Source organism: Rhinatrema bivittatum, chromosome 15, assembly GCF_901001135.1.
Source record: "Rhinatrema bivittatum chromosome 15, aRhiBiv1.1, whole genome shotgun sequence".
NCBI classification, from domain to species: domain Eukaryota; kingdom Metazoa; phylum Chordata; class Amphibia; order Gymnophiona; family Rhinatrematidae; genus Rhinatrema; species Rhinatrema bivittatum.
This window is the reverse complement of record NC_042629.1, coordinates 29,247,061-29,274,139: the sequence shown is the minus strand read 5'-3', so window position 1 is coordinate 29,274,139 and position 27,079 is coordinate 29,247,061. Positions and strand designations below refer to the sequence as shown.

The 27,079-nt window shown below is 42.7% G+C and overlaps 1 protein-coding gene across 2 annotated transcripts in view; it reads left to right on the top strand.

Moving 5' to 3' along the window:
• GPR89B (G protein-coupled receptor 89B) overlaps positions 1-27,079 on the top strand; it is a 78,636-nt gene that overhangs the window by 8,228 nt on the left and 43,329 nt on the right. The window contains exons 3-5 of one of the 2 annotated variants that reach the window (XM_029578243.1): positions 7,024-7,127; positions 17,576-17,682; positions 22,577-22,678. In XM_029578243.1, the coding sequence (XP_029434103.1) occupies positions 7,024-7,127; positions 17,576-17,682; positions 22,577-22,678 (313 nt within the window). The remainder of the gene's footprint in view (positions 1-7,023; positions 7,128-17,575; positions 17,683-22,576; positions 22,679-27,079) is intronic. The other variant, XM_029578244.1, reaches the window with a different exon arrangement.

Sequence of the window (27,079 nt, the reverse complement as noted above, 5' to 3'; positions counted from 1 at the left end):
TTACTCTTAGTACTGTTTTAGAATTACGCATTGGTTTTTGTTTTTTTTTTCTTTATTATGTTTTAAAGATACCTGTTGATTGTTTTTGTTTAAGCTTTCTAAACCAATGTGATGGATCTCCGATATGTCGGTATATAAAAAGTAATAAACTATAACTACATAAATAAGAGTGTTGCTTTGTGATGCATTGCTGACACTAGGTATAAACAGTGACCCGGAGAATGGCTCTGTGACACAGCAGTAATACCAGGTATTGCATTTCAAAAAACAGTTCAAAAAGTCATAAAAATATTGTTATTCCATTTAAGCTGCTTTGGGCAACCTGTCGATGTTAAAAAGGCAGGGCATAAGTGTAAAGATAGACAGAGAAGCAGTTGCCGGGATGGCTCTGCAATGCAGCAGCATCACCAGGTACAGTCGGTAACGTGAGGCTGGTTGTCTGACACAGTGCTGCCACTAGGTGACAGAATTGTTCTGTGGTGCGCTGGTGATGCTAGGTATAAGCAGTGACATAAGGCTGAATCAGCGGTGACTCTTGGTTCAAGCAATGATAGGAGTTTGGTCCTGTGATGGAGCAGTGATACCAGCTGCAAAGAGTAACAAGGGGATTGCTCTGTGACACACCACTGATGGCACTAGGTATAAGCAGTTGTCGAACTGCTGCGTCAGTCAGTCTGCAAGTCTGAGCTGAAAAAGGCTGCTAGACAACTGTGGCAAGAGAGTCTTCCATAGCTTCTTGCTTACTGCCCTTATCACTATGCACCAGATCTATATGGTGCAATATCCTCACAATGGTATTCAGAATTTGAAGACTTTCCTACAACCTGCGGAAGGAGGATCTTACCCACAACCTCTTTTGAAGGCAGAAGAGTACATTCATCACCTGTCTATGTATCTTTTTTACTTCATTTTCGTGCACCTCTGCTTCAATTGAATCTCTGTGTATGACAGTGGCTCAGGGTGAGTAGTGGCTGAGATGATGTACATGAGAAGTTACTGGACATACCTGGTCTCGGAGATAAATTAAGAAATGGAATATAGCGGTCCAACCCTCTCGAATGTTCCTGAGCATCTTCTACACTTATAAACATCCATACTTTCACAGGCATCAATTCCAGTTTTTGACCAATACTGCCTATTGCCTCTTCCGGTGCAGCATCAGCCACCACTTCTGGTCAGACCTTGGCAGCATGAGCACCGTAAGCCTAAGATCACAGGACAAGCTCAGCATACACCGAGGCCTAATTTTTGATCCCTCAGAACTCTGTTCTGGGAGATGGGAACAAGATCCAAATCTTGGAGGTGTGGTGCCAGATAACCAAGGACCTCTGGGCCTCCAAAACAAGGAGCCTGGATACAGTTTTTGTTTCTTCTAACTACCATCCCTTCCACTTTGCTCGAATCTTGATCCTCATCATCTCACTTGACACATCTTCATCGAGAAGTGCAGTCACTTCTTCACCAATGAATGACAGATCTAGTCCCTGCATCCCATGTATGGACCAGGTTTCTACTCCCAATATTTCCTCATTCCCAAAAAATCAGGATTGAGGCCCATTCCAGATCTGTGACCCTTGAATGAACATCTCCTTTGAGAGAACTCTGAAATAAATTCCTTCAGCATGATGTTCCTTTACATCCACAGGCACTAATAGATGTGCGTTCTCAATGTGAAGTATGCATATGCTCATATACCCATCCATCCTTCCCATTAGTGCTACCTTTACTTCATGGTGGATTCTTCCCCATATCAGTACCAGGTACTCCCGTCAGCTCTGAGAGTCTCTTTATCAAGGGCATTGCCAGGGGATTCAAGTTTTCCTGTACCTGAATGACTAGCTAATCGCAGCAAGCTCTTGAGAATAAGCATTATTTTCCCTATGCAGTTTGTAATTTTCTGGTCAATTTTGAGAAGCCAAATTTGGTACCTGCTCAGAGGATGAAATCTATTGGTGCATGGTTAGACTAGCTGCAGGAAAAAGTGTTTCTGGTGAAGAGATAAAGTGTACAATATGATATTGCTCATACACAAACTATTGTCTTTCAACATGTGAAAGCCAGAAGAGTTCTCATTGCATCAGGTCATATTGCACAGGGTACTACTCTCCCACCTTCATACTCTTAGCTGCACTAGGGTTTCTGGTCTTAAGATCAGCTAACCTTACTATCATCAGCCATAGTCCAGGTTCAAGGTGAGAGTTACAGTGGTGGCAAAATCCTTGCATACTTCAGGATAGAGTGCTGTTTTATGTTCTTTCTTGAGTTTTGCTAGCAACAGGACACCTCCTTGAAAGGAAGGGCTGTTCACATGGGGTTACGCTGATCCCAGGGCATCTGGTCTCATGAGGAGAGCCACTTTCAGATCAATCTGCTGGAAGTAAGAGCAATCAGCTTGTTCTATCAATGTTCACACTTCTTTTTTGAGGGAAGAGCTGACATTAGGCATGAACAGTGACCTGGAAATGGCTCTGTGATAACAGTTAAACCAAAGCTCCCTCATTTTTGACAGGCTACATGCACAGAAATGTTCTCTTTTGCAATTTTTCATAAACTGAGTTCAAATTTGTGGGCTCTGAGCATGTATAATGCAAGTAATATTGAGATATCTTTAGCACTCTGTGCTTTGCCATGTGCTCAAGGTTTATGATCTCTGCGCATGTTTGCAGCTTAGAATGAACAGTGGGTGAAACCATGTATTATTTTTATGACTTATTGAACTTTTTATAAAATTTGTTGCTGATCTGGGCAACCTGTCAGGATATAAGTTTAAAGTTAGATATAAAAGTGATGGGGGTGGCTCTATGACTCATCAGAGTCACCAGGTATAAGCAGTGATGGGAGCTTGATTCTGGCAAATTGGTAAAGCTAGGTATGATCTGTGATAGAGCAGTAACAGAGGAGTTGCTCTATGATGCAGCTGTGACATGAATATTTCTCTGTGACACCGCATCAGTGAGGCTAGGGAGAGGCAGAGTCACAATGAGAGTGACGTCAGGCATCAGTGACGCTAGGGAGGGGCAGGGTCACAATGACCAAGTGACTTCAGGCATCAGTGACGCTAGCGAGGGGCAGAGTCACAATGAGTGACGTCAGGCATCAGTGAGGCTAGGGAGGGGCAGGGTCACAATGAGTGACTTCAGGCATCAGTGAGGCTAGGGAGGGCAGGGTCACAATGACCGAGTGACTTCAGGCATCAGTGACGCTAGGGAGGGGCAGAGTCACAATGAGTGACGTCAGGCATCAGTGACGCTAGGGAGGGGCAGAGTCACAATGAGAGTGACGTCAGGCATCAGTGAGGCTAGGGAGGGGCAGGGTCACAATGACCGAGTGACTTCAGGCCAGCACAGGTCTAATCTTGGGTGCCAGAAGTTGTATCCATGACCTGTGCAGATCAAAGTGTAACCGTCTCTTTTTAGTCAGTAAGGAGGTCCAGACAACTGATCCGTAAAGATAGACTTTTATTGCCAGCAAGATGCAGCTAAGACAAAGGCTCAGTACAACTGCATGCCCCTCCCCTCCAGGAGCAGACTCTTATGCACTTTACAGTTCTTATCTTTTACACATGCGTTCTAAGCATTGCTGAGCAAGCATATTCCGGCTGAAGGGGCTACTGACCCCCTCCCTAGACACCCTGGAACTTTCGTGAAACTTCTCCCATGTTCTGCAGGAGAGGCTGCTGGGACTTGCAGTTCTGGAAAGGAATTTGCGAGTCTGCAGCAATACAGCCCGTCACATAATACATCCATTGTTCTAATCTAGGTTACAGCAGTGAAAGCTTATCAGAGAATAAGAACAGCGAAGCCAAAAAAATGAAAATGTGCAATGTGCTGACAGAGAGTTTCTCAATGTCCTAATTACAGCTGTATTGCAGACTGTAAGTAAACCCGTCATGAAGCAGGGAATTCTGGTACATGAAGTCCTGTTTGGCAGGAGTTTCAGGTTGGCCTTTGTCAAGTTGTAGCCTTCAGACCCCTTCATTACGGAGAAGGTGGAGTGAGAGGCAATGTTAACGGGCGTACCTGGCATGAAAGAGGCAGTTTTAGCTGACCTGCGCGAATCGCTGAAAATGAAGCTGCTTATGTTGCCCGTTGCCCCACATGGCCAAAGAAGAGGAGGCCATATCAGCTAGCCGAGGCTGCCCAAAAAAAGAAGAGGTGTGGGTTGGCCAATGGAAGGAGGAGGAAGTGGCAACAGCAGTGGCCTATTTTGGGTGAAGAGAGGGCTCCTTTTAGCATCTTGTGCTTCTTAAAAAGAGAGGTCTTAGCTGGAAGAGGAAGACAGTTGTTTGTTGATGGAACACAAGAAGTACGAGATTGCTGGGAAGGGAAGAGGTTTGAGAGAAGAGGCTACTTGGGGATGGGGAAATGAGAGATGAAGACTCCTAGATAGGGGGGTAGTGAGAGAGGGGGAGACCCCTTTGGGGTCCTTTTGGGAAAGGGAGTCTATGTTAGAGGGAGGGACTCCTGAAGACAAGATAAGAGAGGGGAGACTGTAGGGACGAGTGACAAGTTTTTGTCTCTGATACAGTAGTTATAGCAGGTATAAACCTTTACAAGCGGTGGCCATGATGCAGAAGTAATACCCAGTATTAGCAGTGGCAGGGATGCCTCTGTGATGCAGCTGTGACACGAGGAGTTTAGCTCCATGACACATTGGTGATCCCAGGAAGAATCGGTGACCAAGGGGTTGGCTCTGCCATGTAGAGGTGATGCTTTGTGGCAGTAGTGTCACTTGGCGTAATCAATAATAGTGGGCTGGCTATGTGACACAACAGTGATACCAGATGTGAGTAGTGATGGGGATTGCTCTGACACGGCTAAGCAATGACAGAGATGGCTCTGTGACATAACGGTGACACCAGATATAAGCAGTGACAGGAATTTGGCTCTGGGATGCAGCATTCGCATAGATTATAAGCAGTGACAGGGGAATGGCTTTTGACACAGCAGTGGTTATACTAGGTATAAGTGAGGTCCACAAAGGGGTTTGTAATTTAGCAAGAGAAACCTCCAAGTTTCGAATTTCCCGCCCTGCCAAAGCAGTATGTTTGTGTTTTTGTTTTAAGCTGGGTACCATTTGCTTACTAAAACTTATCCAGATGAAAAATAGGTGGTGTTCTGAGCATTCTATGGACACGGATTAATTCCAGCCAGGTAAGTCTGGTTGTGGTTGAGCAGGTCTAAAGTTATCCGGGTTAATGTACCCGGATAACTTTAAACGCAACCAGTTATATTCTGCATATTACTGGGTATATTTTAAAGAAAAAAAAAATAAAGCACTTGCATGCTAGCAGTGGTCTTATCACAAAATAATAAATATAGAAAATGTCCAGGGCCTAGCAGCCTGTCCCTTCTCACCTCCCCTAAAGTTGCAGAAAAATTGCTGTGACCATAGCGCTCAGATTCTTCTTCAAACTCTGCTTAAATTTTAAAAAGTAAGATGGCTACCATCGGCCAAGCCCTCCTGCTTCTTAAACTGTGGCCCTCCCTCGCCCCTGAACGCCTAAAATTATCCCGGTTCCCCAGTGGAAGGAGGAGAAGCTCTTAACCTCTTCCCATTGAGCGAATCTTTGTGCTGGTGCAGCTGACAGGTTCCTCGACATTCATTTATTTACTGCACTTCAGGATTGTTAGTGAGCAGACCAGTCCCCATTCAGATCGTAGCTGTCAGTTGAACGGATGGCAGATATAAATTGTGATCAGGATGACTGTAAGGTGTAGCAGTGACAAGAGTTTGCCCCATGACACACAGTGGGTGATGCTAGGTGTAATCGGTGGCAGTGTGACACACCAGTGATAGTTATTAGCAGTGACTGAGATGGCTCTGATGTAGAGGTGACACAGGAGGAGCTCTGTCGTGGAGCAGTGACTAGGGCATAGCTCTTTGATACCGTTATGACAGTTGCTATAAGCAGCACTGATATTGAAGTGGTGTTGGGGCCTTCAGTTACCCATGACAAAATATCTGAGTCCCCTGTACCTCAAGTACAGAAATATGAAAACCATTAACCCCTGTATGATTTTTAAAACGCTGAAATGACTAGCTCACAAGACATTTCTAAAAGTAAAGCAGTTTTTAGTTTTAACTTTTTTTTTTTCTAAAGAATACTTTTTAACACCTGCAGTTGCTAGAACTGGGAAATCAGCCAGCCCTGTTAAGATAAGCGATCCTTCTGATTTATGTCTTAGTATAGCGGAGTTCCCAGGCATAGCAAATTTCCAAGAGTCTGTGTCTTTAATTAGCACTGGACTCAGGATAAAACTATAATGATGTCTTTTGACCATTTACAATTAGGATAGACATATACCGATTGCATTTAATGTTATATATTTAAATATAAGAAGTATTACACGCTTAATACATATATATATTAAAATTAGAGAAATGAAATTGTGCTCTTTTGTCAATTAGAATTACCAGACTAGATCAAAGCACACAGGTGTGTGGATGTGGTATATCTGATGTATTTTATAGCTATATTTTCTTGTACGTTTAGTGATTTAGTAACTTAGAAGGTTAGAAGATTTCCAAGTTAGCCGATCATGGGCTTACTGTAAACTATTAAACGTCCACAGCAAAGAAGAGTACAGTATATAGACAGTACAGTCCAGATACTCGGGGCTGCTGCTATCTTATTCTGATCATGGCACGCCCAAGGCTCTGGCAAGAATTTTTAACTCTTTGGTTAGCAATCATTTTGAATTTCATTTTCGTGTCATATGACTTGATCTGACTTAATTTATCAATTGAATTTAATTATATACTTTTCTCATGTAAAATAAAAATTCTATTCTTCTTTTGAGAATGTCTGAGTAATTTGGTTCTGATTTCATAAAAATAATTAACTGCGCTCAATAAATGCCTTAACTCTTAGGAGTTCTAATGTGTTAATTTATGTGACATGGATTCCTGATGTCAGGAGAGTAACAGTTAAACGGCAATTCTTACTAACGGCTCTTTACTTAGAAATACCTATCAGAACAAGAACCGAGACACCCAGCTCTGTTCTCTCCTTGGTTGCAGGTTCGACAGTATGTGGTGCAGGTAGTTTTCTCTGTCACCTTTGCTTTTTCATGCACGATGTTTGAACTCATCATCTTTGAGATTTTGGGATTGCTGAACAGCAGGTGAGTTGCAGGTGCTTTTATTTGTATATTCCCTTCATTGCTAAACAGTAAAGGGAAAGCTAGACATCAGCTGGGGTCTGTGGCATTGTAATAGGCTTTACATTGAGCAGACAGGATCAACTTTAATGTCTTTATCTTCCATCATATTCAATGTTTGTAACCTTTATATTCATAAGAGCACAAGACATGCCATGCTGGGATGGACAGACCAAAGGTCCATCAAGCCCAGAATCTCTGTCTCTGGTAGTGGCTAGTCTGGATCACTAGAAAATATCCAGCAGATCCCAAAGAACAGATCCATTTTCTTGTTGCCTACTCTCAGGGATAAGCAGTAGCTTTCTCACTTGGCTAATAATGGTTTTTCCATCAATAAGCAGGGCTGAATTAGCCATGATCTCTGGGTGAAATCATCAGCTGGACTAAATGGAATTGTCTCTCCAAGCTAGTAGAGCCTTGAGTTCAACCAAGCATGTTTCGGATTTCCTGTATGGGTGTTGCCTCAGAATCTCCCAGTCTGTTTTCATCTGTGCTTTGCACAGATGGCTTATCTGTCTGTCCTTCAAAAATTTCTTCTCCTTAGTCTAATTCTTTTACCTGATTGTTTTCAGCGACCCCCGAAAATGCTTTTTAGTGCTATCATTCTTCTTGTACAAGAAACAAAAAGAAGAAAGAGAAAAAGAAAAGGGGAAAGTTCTCTCAGGAATTTCTGGAATCTTCCTGATGACCTCCAAGAAAGCCATCAGCGGCTTTAAATCCTACTTATGTGGCCAAATTATTTCCATCACAGATGGCCACTAATTATATTACTTCTGGCTGGGTTTGGACCATGACCAAGCACACTTCCCTGCACATGGTCAAATGTTCTCGAGGTCCCAAGGCTCCAGAGCAGCCAAGATAGCCAGTTTGAGGGCCAGGTCAGCTTCCAGAAGTCATCATTCTTCCCCTTCAAAAAGCAGCACCATGATAATCTGACTGGACAGCCCAGGGCATGTCAACCCTTACCAGGATTAAGTCCACATAGTTGGTCAACGTGCCTCCCAAAGCAAAACATGAGACTCCTCGATGCACTCAGTGTAGTCGACCCCAGTGCCATCTAAAAAGGAGAAATTGACACAGCATAGAGAAAAAGAGGCTACACAAAAGGATGCATCAGGACCTTCAAAGAAATTGATGCATATATCATCAAAGTCCCCAGAAGCTGCTTCATAAAAATCAAAGCAAGAAGCATCCAAGTGCTGCTTGCAGGGGGCATTGATGCAATCAATGCATTATGCATCAGAGACCAGAGCATGATGCATCGATTAAATTGATGCAGTCTGCATTGGAGAATCTAAACACAATGCATTGAAGACACAAAAGAGAGATGCACTGAAGCAACTCTCAACCCACATTGCATCAAAGCAGTTGACACTTTCTTCATCAAAGTTATCAACGCAATCTACTTCAAAGCACTTGATGTATTGGAAGTCAACCTCAACGCAAGCATTGATTCAAGACACTGCTGAAATGTTGCATGCAGAGTAGGAGACACTCCATATCAGTTCTTATGATGGACCAAACCTCTCCCCTTTGTCACCTCACTCTACAGTCTCTAAAAGATCCAAAGAAGGAGACCAGTATTTCCTAGTACTTCCAGTCTGCCCTAAGGAATTCTATATGCAAGACATCTTTATAGCCACTCTACCAACTCAGTTGTATGCAACATTTAATGCTTCTTTAGCATAGGTGAGACCTTAGCTCCCGCTTCCATCACCAGAGACTTTTCGGTCTCCCTGCTTCTGACCCAGGGTCTCCACCCAAAACCTATATGATCCATCCTTCCATTGCCATCCAATCCTCCACCAATAATGGAGCACAATCCGTTTCTTGTGTCAGAGGAAGACACCCCACCACTAACACCAGTGCAGATATCTCAACAGACTATGGAGAAATAATGGACATTGTACAAGGTTTTTTCATCTCCATCATACTGGAACCGAAACAGCCATCATTATTGCCAGCATACCCAGTCATTTCTTTTTCTCCTCAAAGTAATGCTAGGTGCTCCATATCACTAACTTCATTTTCTTTGGGTCATAGGAAGTTTACCTCCAGCAAATGACCTCCACCTACTTTAGTTCCCTCGAGGGTAGTCTGCTCTTCTCACTCACCACAGTCTTTCTGGTCCAGCACTCATTCTATTATTATTATTATTTACAGAATTTTATATACCGACATTCATCAAAGATATCACATCGGTTTACAGTGTAACAAAAAATAAAACATACGCTTGGAGAGCGTTTGACATAGAACAGTAGTGGGTAACTTAAACATCAAACTGGTAACTGGGGGGGAAGGCTATTTACAGGGATTAAATGAATAAAACTGTAAAATTATATACAGTTGAAAAGGACTGTGATAGGAGCTCAAGTGGTTTCAGAAAGGGATAATGGGAAAGGTAAAAGGTATATGTTGTATTCATTCCAGCGAGTTTGACGTAAACAAAAAGGAGAAGAATAGAATTTGGCTGAGAAGGCTGTGGAGGTTAGTTGTGGCGGTGGGGATAGGAGCTGAGAGGGGAGAAGGCTGGGGAGGGCTGGAGCGTGGGCTGATTGGTACTAGGTGTATGCTTTTGTGAAAAGCCACGTCTTAAGTTTTTGTTTGAATGTTTTTTGGCAGTCCTTCTGGCATAGCTCTGCTGGCATAGATTTCCAAAGGGCAGGCCCAGCTACTGAGAGCGCACGTGCTCTGGTGGAGGCCAGTTTGACTTTGGGTGAAGAGGTCTGCATAGTGGCGAGGTGTTGGTGTCTGGTGGGTTTAGTAGCCTGGTGGAATCTAAGGGAGTCGTTAAGCCAGTTCATTTCTGGATTGTACAGAGCCTTGTGAATGAGAGAGAGGGTCTTATATTGAATGAGGGATGCAATTGGGAGCCAGTGTAGTTCCTTTAGTACAGGTGTAATGTATTCATTTCTGAGTGTATTGGTGAGGATCCGGGTAGCTGTGTTTTGTAGTATTTGTAAGGGCTGGATAGAGATTTTTAGGTAAACCTAAGAGGAGGGAGTTAAAATAGTCAAGTCAAATTATGTGCCTTATTGTGAACCGTTGTGACGGCAACTAGCTTAACGATGGTATAGAAAAGATTTTAAATAAATAAAATAAGTTTGGAAAAGATAGTCGTTTGAAGTACTGTACGGAAATCAGGGGGGTGTAGTAAGGGTTTCAGTTTTTTTTACAGTTTGAAGTTTAAAGAAACCATCTCTCAGTGTATTGCTGATGAATTTCTTCAGGTTGATGTGGTTGTCAAGGATGACCCCTAGATCTCTGACTTGTTGGGAGAATTGGATAGGAGGGGCTTGAGGAAAAGGGAGGGGGTTGGGGGTGGCTTTTGGGGTAAGATAAGCATGATTTCGGTTTTCGTGGTGTTCAGGGCAAGATGGATAGTAGTTAGGAGCTTGTTAATTGATAGAAGCGTGGAATTCCAGATGTTCATGGCATTTGGGAGTGTATCAGATACGGGAATAAGTATCTGTACATCATCGGCATAGATGTAATGAGGAAGCTTGAGACACGATAGAAGATGACAGAGGGGTAGGATGTAGATGTTGAAAAGGGTAGAGGACAGGGAGGAGCCTTGTGGGACTCCTTGATCAAGGGGAATAGCTTTGGACTCATGGTTTCCTAGTTTGATTCTGAAATTACGATTGCTGAGGTAGGATTTGAACCAATTGAGGGAGACTCTGGTTATTCCGATTTCAGTTAGTTGTTGAAGGAGGATACTATGGCTGATGGTGTCAAATGCTGAAGAGATGTCTAGAAAGGCAAGAATATATGATTGCCCTTTGTCAATACCTTTGATAAGATGGTCAGAAAGGGAGAGAAGGAGGGTCTCCGTACTATGGAATTTCCGGAAACCGTACTGTGAGGAGGCGAGAATTTGATTATCCTCAAGATATTCGGTGAGTTGTTTGTTGATCGTTTTTTCGAGACGTTTAGAGATAAATGGAAGGTTTGAGATGGGGCGGTAGTTGGACAGATCAGAGGGGTCGAGTTTCGGTTTCTTCAATATAGGCTTGACAATAACTTGCTTAAGAGGGTCCAGAACATGACCTGAGCTAATGGATGAATTAATAATGTTGGCTATGGGTTTTGCAATTAGGTTTGGGATGGATAGGAGGAGTTTGGTGGGGATCGTGTCTGAGGGGTGGGAGGAAGGTCTAGCTTTCTTGATGAATGATTCTATTTCTAGGGCAGTGGTGTAGTCTAGTGTGGAGAGGCCCTTAGGTTGCTGAGGAGGGTTTGGTTAACTTCTTGGTGAGATTGTGTAGGAGAGGAAGGGGTGGGGAAGCGAGTCAGCAGCTTGTTGATTTTGTTTTGGAAGAAGCGAGTTCTTCGCATTTGGTTTTAGCTGCTACTTCAGGAATGTCAGGGGGTGCTGACTTGGTGAGTGAAGCAACAAAGTCATATAGGGCTCTTGGGTTGAATTGGAATTGATGTATTTTGGAGGTGTAGTAATCTCTTTTGGCCTTATTTAACTTTTCACTGTAGTGATGTAGGGAGGATTTGAACTGGGCCAGGCGTGAAGGGGATGGATCATTGCGCCAGGCCTTTTCAGTTTTCCTGAGGTGTTTCAGGTTTTTTAATTCTTGTGTATACCATGGATTCTTTCTTTCTACTGGAGAGTCGTCTCCCCCCCCCCCCCCCCCCCCTGCATCTCCATAGCCATCACTTCTGACCTGCCTCCAGGGCCACTGGATCACACTTCAGAGGATTCGATGTACTTCATTTGTGGAGAAGATGGGAACGGCACTAAACGTAGTACGTAAGGACCCAGACCCCAGAGCAGAGGTTATGAAAATATTAAAAATCCTGGACATTCTAGTAGAGCTTTCTGCCTTGCCAACCCACGAAGTGCTTAATAAGATGTGGGAAACGCCTTACTCGGGCATTAAGCTGTCCAAAAGCTGGATCTTAAATTATGGATGAAGAAATCCCTGGGTTATGGGGTGGTACAACTCCCACAAAATTCTGTCGGGCCAATACAGAAAAAAGTGTGGGAGAGCCGGCGAGAGTGCGGGAGAACCCACTCTCCCGATGCGCGCACAGGCCACTCTCCTGTGCGCATGATTTAGTATCGGCCTGCATGCAAATGAGGGTCCACGGTAAAAAGAGGCGCTAGGGAAACTAGCATGCCCCTAGCGCCTCCTTTTTGACAGGAGTGGCGGCTGTCAGCGGGTTTGACAGCCAACGCTCAATTTTTCCGGCGTCTGTTCTCGAGTCCGCTGACAGCCACGGGTTCGGAAAACGGACGCCGGCATAATTGAGCGTCCATCTTCTGACCCGCAGGCTGCGGGCAGATTTTTAAAATTTTTTTTTACTTTTGGGGCCTCCGACTTAATATCACTATGATATTAAGTCGGAGGGTGCACAGAAAAGCAGATTTTTCTGCTTCTCTGTACAGAGAAGTGCGCTGGACTGTATTGGCCTAATTGGTAGTGGAGCCTGCCATGAAGAAGGCAAAAAAAATCCCACCTTTATTCCAACACTCCCCCAGGGAAAGATCATCATATCTTTGAGTTCAGCAAAAAGGTTTTCCAGGGCATCATGCTTGCAGCATGATTCCCCGACAGTTCTAGATGGTTCAAAATTTAAAATCCTTTATTTGCTCTGAAACAGTTTTCACATGCTCCACTCTACAATTCGGAGGAAATTATCTGGCATCGTGTTTGATCAGTGTATGAATCTTTCAGTACTACAACTTGAATATCTGCTGCATTGATTGGAGCACATTGCATGACGTGGCTCAGAGCCAGTAGTATTAGGGAGGAAATCCACGAAAAGTTGGTCGACCTACCATATCTGGATGGCAACGTCTTCAGGGAAAAGCTACATGAAACCTTAGCTCAGAGGAAGGAACAAAATGTGGGGATTCAATCACTGTCCACATCGCTGATCTGCAACTTTCCAGCAGAAAGCCTTTCCCGTCCTATATATGCTCTTACTACCTGAGAAGGTCATACAAATCATACCGTTATTGATTACCTCCTATGCGGATACACTATCAACAATCTCAGCCAGTTCTAATGAAAGGACGTCCAAGAGAATTCTGCCAGCAGAAGCCACTACAACAACATCCGGGGAAATCGGAGCAAAGTTCTTGATCCATCAGAATCCATTATTGAGCCATCAGGTGGGGACAGAATCCAGCTATCTTTAATGGTTTGGAATCAAACATCCGCTGGGTCTGAAAAGGTGCAACAGGGCTACCACCTCAATTTCACATGCAAACTGGTATCCCAACTGCTGTACCACAGTCTGACCCCATGCATCTTCCACTTCTGCAGCACAAGGTTCAGCAACTCCTACTACAAAATGCAATTGTTTTACTCCCAATACTTCTTGATTCCAAAGAAGACTGAGGGACTGTGGCTCATCATAGATATCCGAAATCTCAATATCTCTACTGGAAGAAATTCAAAATGACTTCTCTGAGCACAATCCTTCCATTCATTCAGCAGGTTGATTGGATGTGCTCTTTGGTCCTCAGATGTACTTATGTATACATTCTAATGCACCCTTCTTGTTGGCATTTCCTGTGTGTCAAAGTGGGCACATGTCACTACCAATACAAAGCTCTTCAGAGCGATGCACAAAGCCCTGCACAAATTCACTCACATCCTCAGAGGAAAGGACGTAATGATCCAAACAAATAATCAAGTAGCAATGTCACTAAACAGGAAGGAACCACATCATGGAACCTGTGCCAAGAAGCCATGCGCATATGACAGTGGGCAATACAGAACACTGCCACACTTCAAGCCATTTATTTACCAGGTTTTGCAAACACAGTGGCAGACTCAGCAGAATATTTTGCTCACACAAATGGTCCTTGACTCAAACCGTAGCAGCTTGTCTTTTCAGGTTTTGGGGTCACCCATAGATCGACCTCTTTGCAATGGAACAGAACCAAAAACTAGATCAATTCTGCTCCATTCGACCAAGTTCGCAATGCGAAGTTCCAGACTCCTTTCCTAATTCCCTGGAACACAGGCCTTGTGTATGCTTTTCCTCTAATACCACTCATAACAAGAACTGTACTAATGTGAGAGCAAGCCACGATGATTCTAATCACACCTGCATGGCCAAGATAACCATGGTACACCTATCTAGTTCCAGATATTTGGAAGGTCTGATGGGTAATTGAAGACAATCCTTCTCTCCTATCTCAAGAGGAGTGCTTTCTTCTCCACCTATCTCTGCCATCCCTCAATCTGACATCACGGATGTTGAGCGCTCTGTTCTAGCACAATAGTGTCTTTCATATCGAATTCAAAATGTACTCCTTTCAGCCAGAAAGCCATTAACAAGATGCAATTACTCCAAGAGGATACGTTATTCAGATTGGAGTATGTCACACAATCTAAATCCATTCAGCTGCAAACCTAGACATCTCCTGTCTTTTCTTTACCATCTGTCCCAATCTAGATTTGCCATCTCATCTAGCTTGAATCTCAGTGCTATTGCAGCTGCTTATACTCCAGAGAATGGAGAACCCTTTTCCATGCATCCTCTGGTCTTGAAATTCATGAAAGGTCGAAAATCGCCGGTGTCTTGGGATATCAAAGTAGTCCTCTTTCATCTAATGCAAGCTCCATTTGAGCCTTTAGATATAGCATTGCTGAAATATGTAACCTGGAAGGTATTCTTTCTAGTAGTAGTCAGTGCTACTCAGTCGGTGAGTTGCAAGTGCTGGGTATTAAAGATACTAGATAGATATTAAAGACTATATATATATATATATATATATATATTTTTTTTTTTTTTTTTTTTTTTTTTTTTCCCCAAAACCTCATGCACTTGAGGATGAAAAGACATTGCAAACATTGGACTGCAAAAGAGCTCTAGCCTACTATATATGCATTCCCACAGGAAAATATTGTAATTGTTTCGTACTGCGACTTGCTGCAGCCAAAACAGTATTTTCCAGTTGGATCACAAGCTGCGTCCAACATTGCTATACAGCACCTGGACTTGATCTTACTAATCCCGGTATGAGCAACAGATTCCTCTTGCGCACTACTACCTAGATGCCTTGGTTTCCACAGATGGCGTAGTAGGATGGGCGGTGTTGCACCAATTAATTCAAAAGTAGTCTGCTATCCACAGTGGCGTCTGGGTTGCTTTTAAGAAATCGCTCCGCAGCAATCCTCAGCTTGGGACTCCCCTCAGATCATGGTTAATTTAGCCCTGCTGATTGATGGCAAACCCACGTTTGCTGTTTTCCTAGATAGCAGAATGAATTAGCCATGAGATGCCCACCCTCCTCCCTGGACAGCAGATTATCCTCATTCTGCCTTTGAAACAGGCTAAGGAGATTCTGAGGCGACTCCTGTACGGGAGCTAGCTCTACTAGCTTGGATAGCCAGTTCTGTTCAGTGTCGCCCACAGATCATGGCTAATTCATCCTGCTATCTATGGAAGCAAACTTGCTCTTATGGGCTTTTCCTCCATGAACTTGTCCAAACCCTTTTCAGACCCAGCTATGCTTGCTGCCTTGACCATATCCTCAGTCAACAAATTCCACAACTTGATTGTGTATTGAGTAAAAAAAAAAACCAAAACAAAAAACTTTCTCTGATTGTTTTAAATCTTCTACTTGTTAGTTTCATGGGATGTCCCCTAATAACCATTCCCCATTTGAGTTCCACCTTACTGATGATTTTGTAAATCTCTATCTTATCTTCTCAGTCGTATTCTCCAAACTGAAGAGCTCTCACCTGTTTAGCTTTTCTTCATAAGAGTCGTTCCATCTTCTATACCATTTATTTTTCTAACTTTTTATTTTAACAGATAGACGAGACACAGTATGTAGACTGTAGTTTGAAATTATACAACAAATAGCAATCAGAATTCATTGGAGCAATATATCATAGACTCCCCCATTGTCTGTCTACTATACAAATAGCACCCTAGTTTGGGAACTGCTTATGTTCTGACATATGTCCAATAGAATCCCCATATCTTTTCGTATGCCTTGAGGCTGTTCTGCAATGAATACGTTAGTTTTGTTTTATTTATTTGATTTATATTCCGCCTTTCAGGCATTTCAATGCAGGTTACAGTCGGGTAGTGTATGTATTTCCTGTCCCCATTTGCTCCTCTCTGCAGCTTTTCTTGGAATGCTAGGTAACTTTTGAGACGTGACCAGAACTGCAGACATTTGCATCATGGATTAATACAGAGACAATTGGGAAATTTCATGCTCTGCATTTATTGCAGTATTTGTTACAATTGCAGATTTGATTGCAAAGCACAGCGGTCAATTAAGGAATAAAGTAAGTTAGTTGATTTTAATGATAGGTTACAAATTGCTAGTAACAGGCCTGCAATTTCATATTTGAGTTCTTTCAGAGCTCCGGTGCCATTTAGGGCTGGAAAATCCCTGACAGCCTAAAATGTGGTGCCTGCCGCTGGTCTAAACAGAATAGCTAATGCTGCAGCAGGGCCTGGACTGAGGACCAATGCTATCGCCAAGCCCTCGCCTATGCCCAAGGAGCAAGACTGAGGCAGATAGAGAGCGGCTAGAGAGGAAGACCCTTGGGGGAGGAGATGGAAGCGGACAATGCATTTGTGCATTATTTAGTCAGGTTAATTAACATGTTCTTTGTGGAAGGCCATTTCCTTAAACCCTTGCAAATGGCATCGATCTGTCCTTTGCTCAAGGCACCTTCTTTGGGCTTAGATGATGTGACAAATTATAGGCTGGTGTCACTTCCTGGGAAAGCTGATCAAACATGCAGCAACTCATGTCTTCTATGAACATGGTCTGTTAGACCCGTCACTGTCCGGCTTTTCCAAAGGACAAGGCACGGAGGTCTTTGTTTTTCACGAGTTACATTGTGAGCTGGATAAGTATGATGGTGTGATCATAGCTCTCCTGGCCCTTTCTGCAGTGTTTGACATTCTTGATAATAGTCTTTGATTTATTTAAAACATTTTATATGCCGTGCTTTCCAAACATTCTTGTTCAATGCGGATTACAGTTGTATGTACAAAAGCATATTACAAGCTAAACAATATTGTCATTTATACGTAGTTTCTGCAGCTATGAGCTACAGATCTAGAGTCTCTAGGACATAGGGATTAGAGGCAGGGTGCTTTCCTGGTTGTATTCTTTTCTCATGGCTAAGACACAGGAAAATCAATTGCACATCATCGACACATATTCCATAACAAATGCCCAGTGACTGCAGAAACTTCACCAGTGTTGGGCTTGAGGTGATGTCAGGTACCTGGGATTTTTCCAGTCCTGGTTGACACCTACTGCCCTTCTAATTCTTTATGATACCTGAATTTAGTGGTTACTCATCGCTGCTGTACATCAGAATAAGTTTTGGGAACTTTCGTGTCCCTGTCAGACCTCCTCACTAGAAGAGTTTTGCAAGAGTGAGAATGAATATGCTCTCTTCCAGCTCCCGGTATTTTCACTGGAAACTGAACCTGTGTGTGATTTTGCTGGTCCTGGTCTTTGTGGTGCCATTTTACATTGGTTACTTCGTCATCAGCAACATTCGACTGCGTGAGTACTAATCTAAGTGCATGAAGGTGGGTGTACAGGTGTCAGCAGGGGCTATGTTATTTATTTATTTATTTATTTAATTAAGGGTTTTTATATACCGCGGCACGTTAATAAACATCACCTCTGTTTACAATGAACATTAACTTAGCAAAAGCTTTACAATCCAAAACAGGTAGATAAGAGTACATAGTTCATAACATTATAACTATAAAATAAAATAGGAAAGGTTAAAAAAGATAAAAGGGTACATAGGTGATCACATAAAACTCGAAAATAATATCAAATAAAATTACAATTAAGAGAGCTGCATGTATATGTGTCAAAAAGGGAGTGCTAAGAGTGAATGAAAGAAGCTGTAGAGTTTGTAACTCCATAATTAGTCTATTAAATATTATTGATTGACGGGAAGTATTCATAAATTGTAGGCTTGTTTGAACAGCCAGGTTTTCAGGTTCTGTTTAAATTTCTTGTGGCAGGGTTCTTGGCGCAGATTTGTGGGCATTTTGTTCCATAAGTTGATTCCAGCTATCGTGAATGATCTCTTTCTCGTTGAAGTATATTTTGTGTTTTTGAGCGTAGGAAAGGAGAGTTTAGCTTGGTGCATTTTTCTTATTGGTCTGTCTGATGTTTGGACTGTAAAAATATCAGAGAACCAGTGCATATCTTGGTTATGTAATGACTTGTGTATAAGGGTAAGCACTTTGAATAATATCCTTGAGGTGATTGGAAGCCAGTGTAGGAATTGTAGCGCTGGTGTGATATGTTTGTGGCGGTGCGTGTTAGTAAGCAAGCGTGCAGCCGCATTTTGTAGCATCTGTAGTGGTTGAAGAGAGTTATTTGGGAGACCTAGTAGTTTGGAGTTGCAGTAGTCTATTTTCGATAATATAGTGCCGTACCCTACAACATGTTCCATGTTGTAGGGTACGGCATAGCTGGTGAGACATTTCATGGTCAAGGGTTATCAATAAATCAATCTCTTTCTTTCATGCCTTTCCAACAGGAGCTCTAAAACATTAAAGGTGAATTTTTAAAGCCCAGAGTGCGCCAAAATCAGAAGGTGTATACATTTAGGATATGCATGCTCCCAGCAGATTTTAAAAGCTGTCTACATGCACGTGTATCTCCCGATGCGCAAATATCTCGCTGCAATACAAACAGGGATGTAGTTTGGACATGGGCGATCCAGGACGGGGCCAAGAGATGTGCGTACAAATACTTATGAGCCTGGGTGCGCACCTAGTTCCAGTGCTGTGTAACGTCTGCTATGGAGGCGGCGTAAGTTTAAAAAAAACAAAACAAAAAACAGCCATCCCTGAGGGATTAAAAGGGTCTGGGGTACCTGGGGGGGAGTGCAGACTAGGGGGGTATTTGGAGGACTTGCCTCTACACTCGGTGAACTGGTGAAATTGTTCATGACGTGGACATGTGCCAGTTTTAAATTTATTTATTTATTTATTTAACAGCTTTTAATATACCGGTGTTCGTGCGAGCATATCACGCCGGTTCCCCAAGTTGTTTGGCTCACCTGGATGTATTTGGCCGTACGCACTCAGTTGCAAAATAGGGCACGTGCATACGAGCGCCCAGACTATTTTATAATATCCGCGCGTATGTTATAAAATTGCCATGTCCCTGGGTGCACGACAACACACATGCATCAATGTGCGCCCTCGTGCGTCTTTCAATCTCGCAAAATCCTCCGGGAATTTTTTTACAATCCGCTTATGATTTAACAACGTGGAATAATTTTATATCATTTGCAAATTTGATCACTTCACTCGTTCCCGTTTCCAGATCATTTATAAATATATTAAAGAGCACTGATCCCATTAAAGTTAGATCCCTGAGGCACTCCGCTGTTTAACATTTGAGAAAATGTAGTTCTACTCTGCTTCCTTTCTTTTAATTGTGTTTACTACTCTCTTCAGAAAAATTTAGCAGATTGATGAGGCAAGATTTTCCGTATATTACATTTATGCTGGCGGTGTCCCTTTAAACCATGTCCTTCTATATGTTCTGTGGTTTTGTTTTTTTTTTTTTTCTTTAGAATAGTTTCCATGATTTTTCCTGGTACTGAAGTCAGACCATATTTTACCAGATCACCCCTGGAACCCTTTTTTTTAAACTGTTTTTTATTTTAAAAAATGATTCAAGCACAACAGCGCGCTTATATTATAAATCCAACTCTGAACCATACTGAGAGAGATATAGTATACATCTTTAAAACCCTTCTCCTAGGACAAACAGGATAGTAGTCCTCATACATGAATGACATCATCAGATGGAGCCCGCCATGCCACTATCCACGCATTCACACGGGGTCCCCCTTCAGTCTCTTTTCCACGCAGCTCACGGTTGTGGAGCTGTTTATTCGGCGTTTTATTTTCTGGTCATTTTTGCGACTTGCCTGCACCAGGTCCTCCTCCTTCCCAGTCTGTGCTTCTATAGGGCGGTGTGGTAAATTTTTCATTCTTTGCGGTTGATTCCAGACGATGTTGCTGTTTGGTGGCCGCAGATCATCGACTGCTCGCCGGCTCTTTTTCATGGCGTCAGGGTTTTGCGAATGTCCCCAGTGCTCGCAGACCATGTCCATTATGGATCCACATGGGGTCTGTATTCTCTGCCTGGGGGCATCGCATGATGTCTGGGGAGTGCCATTTTTGCGATTAAATGACCCCCAAGGGTTGTTGAGCCCGTTTAGACAAGATGGAGAGGCTCTTTGGGTCTAGAAAGTCTGATCCTTCGATTCCAGCATCGAGTGCGTCGATGTAAGGGTAGTGGATCCTTGGGCCGGCTGAGACTGCAGGAATTGCACTGTGGGGACCCACAGTGGGCGTCGCAGCCGGGAGGCGGAGCTGAAGAGGTGCTCCGAAGAAGGCTTCACCACTGGAAGCCCGAGGTCCCCCCAGGACGAGCCCGTAGGGACCCATGCCTTTTGGACTTAGGTGTGACCTATGCAACCAAGGATCAAGGAAGCAGCCGAAGAGATGGTCGATGGGAGCGGTAGAGCCCAGGAAGCCAGAAGAGTCTTCAGCCTTGGAAGCCCGTGGCTCCCCGGGAGGAGCCCGTGAGAGCCCGAGCCGCTGGGACTTAGGAGAATCCTCCAGGCAAGCAATAACTGGATACCTGTAGATGACGAGGAAGCTGAAGTCTGAGTCAATGAACGAAGCAGGATCAAAAGCCAGAAGTCCGAAGCCAAAACCAGGGGCGGAAGCTGAAGTCGGAGTCGATGAACGAAGCAGGGTCAGAAGCCAGAAGTCCGAAGCAAAAGATAGACGGGAGTCCTGGGATAGCAACTAGCAACTCCGAAGAGCGAACCTCGTTGCAAGGCGAGGTCTAGAGGTGGCTGCGGGATTCAGCCTGGGTGCAAGACTGCAGGCTCGGGTTCAGCTGTACATGCTTTTTTTTTTTTCTTTTTAGGGTGATTGGCTTCTTCCCCACTGTACCTGGGGCTTAGCAATAAAGGTTTTCAGTGATTGATGCTTATAAAGGGAAGGATGGCAAGGAAAGCCTAGAAGGATGACATTTTTTGAAGGCAGAGAAGGGGGGAGGTGATTACCTCATGTGCAGTCCTGTGATTGCACAAGATTTCGGCTTGTTAAATGAGCCCTCCCTGGAGGTACTTCTTACTGTTGCATTCGTAATTGCATAAGCTCTTAAGTGTGTTTCTGCAGTCTTTTTTTGATGTATAGCTTGTTAAAGCAGTAACCGATTTTGATTTAAAAATATTTAGTTGGTACTTCAAATGAAAGTATGGTAATTATGGGATTGACAAATTCCTCTTAACACATGGAATCAGAGTATCTGGACCAAGTTGTATATGATGGAAGTAGACAAAGTCCATTTCCTCCATCTATAATCATGTATTGTCTAAGAGTTGTTCTGTATGAGAGCATGCAACATAGGAGTGGGGAAGGGAAGCTCCTGGGTATCAAGCCCTATGGTGTGTCTGTGTGTGTGTCTGTCTGTCTGTGTGTCTGTCTGTGTGTGTGTCTGTCTGTGTGTGTGTCTGTCTGTGTGTGTGTCTGTCTGTCTGTGTGTCTGTCTGTCTGTGTGTCTGTCTGTGTCTGTGTCTCTGTCTGTGTCTGTGTCTCTGTCTGTGTCTGTGTCTCTGTCTGTCTGTGTAGCATGGATGTCTGGATAAGTGACAGTGGAGAAGATGGGGGAAGAGAAGCCTGTGATACATTAACAGGATGGGGCCTGTTATTTCCTATGGCCGAATGACTGTGCATCATACTATGCTGTACACGCTCTCTTCATAGGAGAAAGGAAGAGGACATATGGAGGACAATTTTCATTTACCTAAGTAAATTGGCTGTCCAAAAAATGGCTCCCCACTCAGTCTAGGTAAAAGTGTGTGCGGCGGTCCATAGTGGGTGTGCTTTTAGCTGGCTTGAGGGGCAGGGTGGAAAAACAGAGCATAGCACTTTATCTTTTTTCACGCCTTCCCACAAAAGCACTCAAGGCATGATACTACAGGGTGAAAACAGATTACAACGAAATACACTATATCTAGTAAATAGAAATCAAATAAGTACACAACTTCTTTAATCACTTTTAAATAAGATCTAAATGAAGAGTAAAATAAAGCTAATTAGTAAACCTATTTCCAGTATAAATATAACTTAAAATCATCTAAGCCTATATGTTGGGTTTTCAAACTTACACATTGTTTCAAGCAAAAATCTACCCACAGTCAAAGCAGGTGCAAAATGTGTGGTCCCTTTATAGGTGCAAATTCGGTACAAGGTTACACAGACATTGTGCCTGGACAGGCTGTTTGAAAACCGTCTCCATTATAAGTGACTCTGAGGGTAAAAGTATATGTATATTTTTTTAGCCCATCTTGTAGTGGCAAGAATTAATGACACATTTTGTTTTTCTGCTTTTCCAGTGCATAGAAAGCGGTTGCTTTTCGCCTGTGCTATTTGGTTGACGTTCATGTATTTCTTTTGGAAGTTGGGGGATCCATTTCCTATTCTCAGCCCTAAACACGGTGAGTGGTGCTTCAGAGAGGTCCAGGACCGGCGGCCTCCTCTGTTCTTAGTACAGGACTTTGTCTTCTGCTTGGTGTGAAATGTGGGCTCATCCGAAGCTTGGTAGTGGACTGGAGAAGAGTCTCTTTTGGTGTTTATAAAGACCTGAACTGAAGCTAAGTCCATGAATATTTGTATTTATTTAACATCATAAATGACTGTGAATAAAAACTCAGCCAAGTGTTGAGACTGAATGCACTTCGTGCAGGTTACCTCCTCAGCTTCTTACTTAGAGTTGTAACTGCTGCTCCGTACAGGTTACCCCCATTACACAAAAGTTACCATGGATTACCCCAGTGCTTCATTTCCATCCTCTTGCTACTAGGGATCTTCTTAGTTATCCCATGCCCTTTATTATTTCTTGATCTTGGTCCAGCCCCTTTATCATTTTGGTCGCCCTTCTCTGTACCTTTTCTAATTCTGCTTTATCTATCTTGAGATGTGGTAACCAGAAATGAGCACAGTACTCAAGATGAGGTTGCACCATAGAGTGTTACAGAGGCATCATGATATTCTCTGCTTTATTCTCCATTCCTTTCCTAATAATCCCTAGCATTCTATTTGCTTTCTTGGCTGCTGCTGCACACTGAGCAGAAGATTTCAATGTATTTTCAACGATGACATCTAGATCCTTTTCCTGAGTGGTGACTCCTAATGTGGAACCTTGCATTGAGTAGCTATAATTTGGGTTACTCATCCCTAAGTGCATCATTTTGCACTTGTCTACATTAAATTTCATTTGCCATTTGCATGCCCAGTCTCCCAGTTTTGCAAGATCCTCTTGCAATTTCTCACAATCCTCTTGTGATTTGACAACTTTGAATAATTTTGTCTCATCAGCAAATTTGATCACCTCACTTGTGGTTTCCAATTCCGGGTCATTTTATAAATATATTAAAAAGCTTCAGTCCCAGAACAGATCCCTGGGATATTCCACTATTCTTTTTCCATTGGGAAAATTTACCATTTACCCCTACTCTGTTTTCTGTCTTTGTTACCAGTTGGCAATCCATAATAGGACACTGCCACCTATCCCATGACTTTCTAATTTCCTAAGAAGTCTCTCATGGGACTTTGTCAAATGCTTTCTGGAAATCCAGATACACCATATCATCTGTTTCACCTTTATCCACATGTTTGTTTACACCCTCAAAATAATATAGCAAATTTGAGAGATGACTTCTCTTGGCTAAATCTATGCTGGCTTTGTCCCATTAAGCGATACTTATCTATATGTGCACCAATTTTTTGTTCTTTATGATAGCTTCTACCATTTTGCCTGGCACAGACGTCAGACTCACTGGTGTGTAATTTCCTGGATCACCCCTTGATTCCTTTTTAAAAATTGGCATTATATTGGCAACCTTCCAGTCTTCAGGTATCATACATGATGTTGTTAATAGTTTACAAATTTCCAACAGAAGTCCGCATTTTCATTTCTCAGTTCTTTCAGCACTCTAGGATATATACCATCTGGTCCAGGTGATTTGCCTCTTTAGTTTGTCAATTTGCGCTAGTACATCTTCCAGGTTCACTGAGATGTTTCAGTTCCTCTGAATCATTACCTCTGAATATCATTTCTGGCATGGATATATCTCTGAATAACAAACAAAAAAAACTTGAGGAAAAACTGCAAACTTGTAGAATTTTGTATTCTTAAATCTCTATTTCAAAGAAATTTCAAAAACCAACAGGGAATGGTTCCAGAGTAATTAGTGCTCCAATCTCATGGGCTCTTGCCCTTACAGGGCTACAACCCCTCTCTTGTATTGGCACTATCAAATCACGTCACTTACCACCTCCCATATGGTATTTTTTAAATTTTTTAATGTATGTATTGTCCCTGTTTTACCCTATTTTTATGTGCAGAAAACCTCCAAACTACCCGTTAAAAATTGCCCATTTAAAACACACACTTCACCTTGCCTTTAACGTCATATGCTGACTTATCTTTTCTTTTGTGGTATAATCACCTTTCTTATTATTGTGTCACTATTAATGTAACTAACAACTTATCTCTTATGTCAGATCGTAATCACTTTTCACACTGTTGTTTCCAATTTGCCCGCCCAACATTGACAATGTTTCGGCGCACTCCCTGCGCCTGCTTCAGGGGCACTCAACTACATTCCTGTAAAAAGAAGACAATTTTAGATATCCTTTTCTTAATTATACCGAATTTTTTTATATAACTACCACAGCGGCACTTACAATTTAGCTCGACCTAACTTCTCTCGACTTCATCCTTCATTCAAATATGGCGCTCAAACGCTTCCTTTCTGCTTCTACTGGAAGTCTACTATATGTGACTCCGTAAAGGATGATGGATTAACCTATCAGCTTCTCCCTACAGGTATACCGACCAATCCACTTCCTTGTTAAGCCCTGCTTATTTTTTTTTGTTTGTTTGTTCTGTATTAATTTGAGGAAGTGAGCCATTATTTTTGTGATTTTCAATGGATATCTCTCTTACATCTTCCTTAGTGAATACTGAAGCAAAGAATTAATTTAGTCTCTCTGTTATGGCTTTGTCATCCCTAATTGCTTCTTTTTCCCCTTGATCATCTAATGGTCCAACTGACTCCCTTGCAGTCTTTTTACCTTGAATGTACCTGAAAAAGATTTTATGAGTTTTTGCTTCCAAGGCAAGCGTCTTGTCAAATTCTTTCTTTGCCCTCTTTATCACTGCTTTGCATCTGACTTGCCAGTGCTTATGCTCTTTCCTGTTTTCTTCATTCAGATCTCTTTTTCACTATTACTACAGCAATACCACAAATTGGAATCCATATCTTAGAGGTGAACCCATCAACAGAATCCTTGATTAGAGGTGGTTCTTCATCTATCACAGTGGATTCTAGCAGGTCTGAGGTTTTAGACCAGGCTGTTCTTCCTGAAAGTCAACTGGAAGACCTCCTGGTTTGCCATCTTCGTATATTGGCATCCTGGATAAGGGAGGTGATATATTTGGGCTCAGATAAAGACTCTACTGGCATATCCTCTGACTCTCTTCTGGATCCTGCGGACCACACCTTATCACCAGAGGATCTTACCTATTCTAAGTTTGTGAAAAAATGGGTTCAGCATTGGGCTTCCATGTTCATGTTCTGAGTTCCTTTGCCTTCTTCAGATACTGGATACTCCAGCTGAACCACAGCATTCTCATTGTTCTACAGATGAGAATGTGGGAAACTCCCATTTTGGTTGCTTTTACAGCTAGAAAGCTGGATCTTAAATACAGAGGCCAGCAGTCATTGGGCTTTGGTATTTTTCAGCAACCTCCGCAGTCTGTAAGAGTTGCTAGGAAAAGGCAGAGACCCAAATTCAATCAAATTCTCCTCCAGGGACAGATCACAAACTTCTAGTTAACTTTGATAAGAGAATTTTTCAAAATGCAATGCTATTTGCTTGCATTACTATCCATCAATTTTATATAGTGCAGTATATTCATGACTGCATTCAAAAATTGAAACCTTTCCTACCTGCTGCTGAGCAAGGTAACTACTATCCTCAACCACTTCTGGATGTGGAAGAGGGCATCCACCACCTACTTCGATCAGTCTACTCATACTTTGATTCTGTTCACATACCATCTTAGCCTCCACTGGGGTTAGATGTTTGGCATGGCTTTGAGCAAGTAGCAACAGTGAGGATGTCCACGAAAAACTGGTGGACCTCCCTTGCTTGGGGAACATTCATTTTGACAAAAAGCTCCAGGAGATGGTCGCTCAGTTAAAGGACCAAAATGTGGCAGTGTAACTGATCTTGACAGCTCTTGAAAACCCTCCATGGTCCAATGTCATTTCTATTTGTACAAACAATTGTACTTCCACAGTAGGTCCTACCAGTCTTTTCAACAGTACTGTCTGCCACCCCTTCTGCCCAGCATCAACAGCCACTTTTGACCAGGCCTCGACAAAGAGACCTCTGTCAGCCAAAAATTACACAACAGGCCCAGCCCAAACCAGGGCCTAGTTTTTGATCCCTCAAACAATCCAATCTTGACTCTCCCAGTAGGGGGAAATATTCAACATTTCATAGAGGAGTGGTGTTATATCACCAAGGACTCCTGGGTCCTCCAAGTTGTGCAGTCTGGGTAGCAGTTGCATTTCCCCTGGACACTCTCCCTTCCACATTGTTCAGTGCTCCATCCGGATCCATCTCATATACCACAACTTTGGCCGGAAGTCAATTGCTTCTCCAACAAAAAGCAACAGAGCCAATCCCAGCATCTCAACATATGAGGGGTTTATATTGCTGATATTTCCTAATTCCCCAGAAAACTGGGGGAATTCAGCTCATTCTGGACTTGAAATATCTGAACAAACATATAGTCTGAGAAAAATTCAAAGTTAACTCCCTCA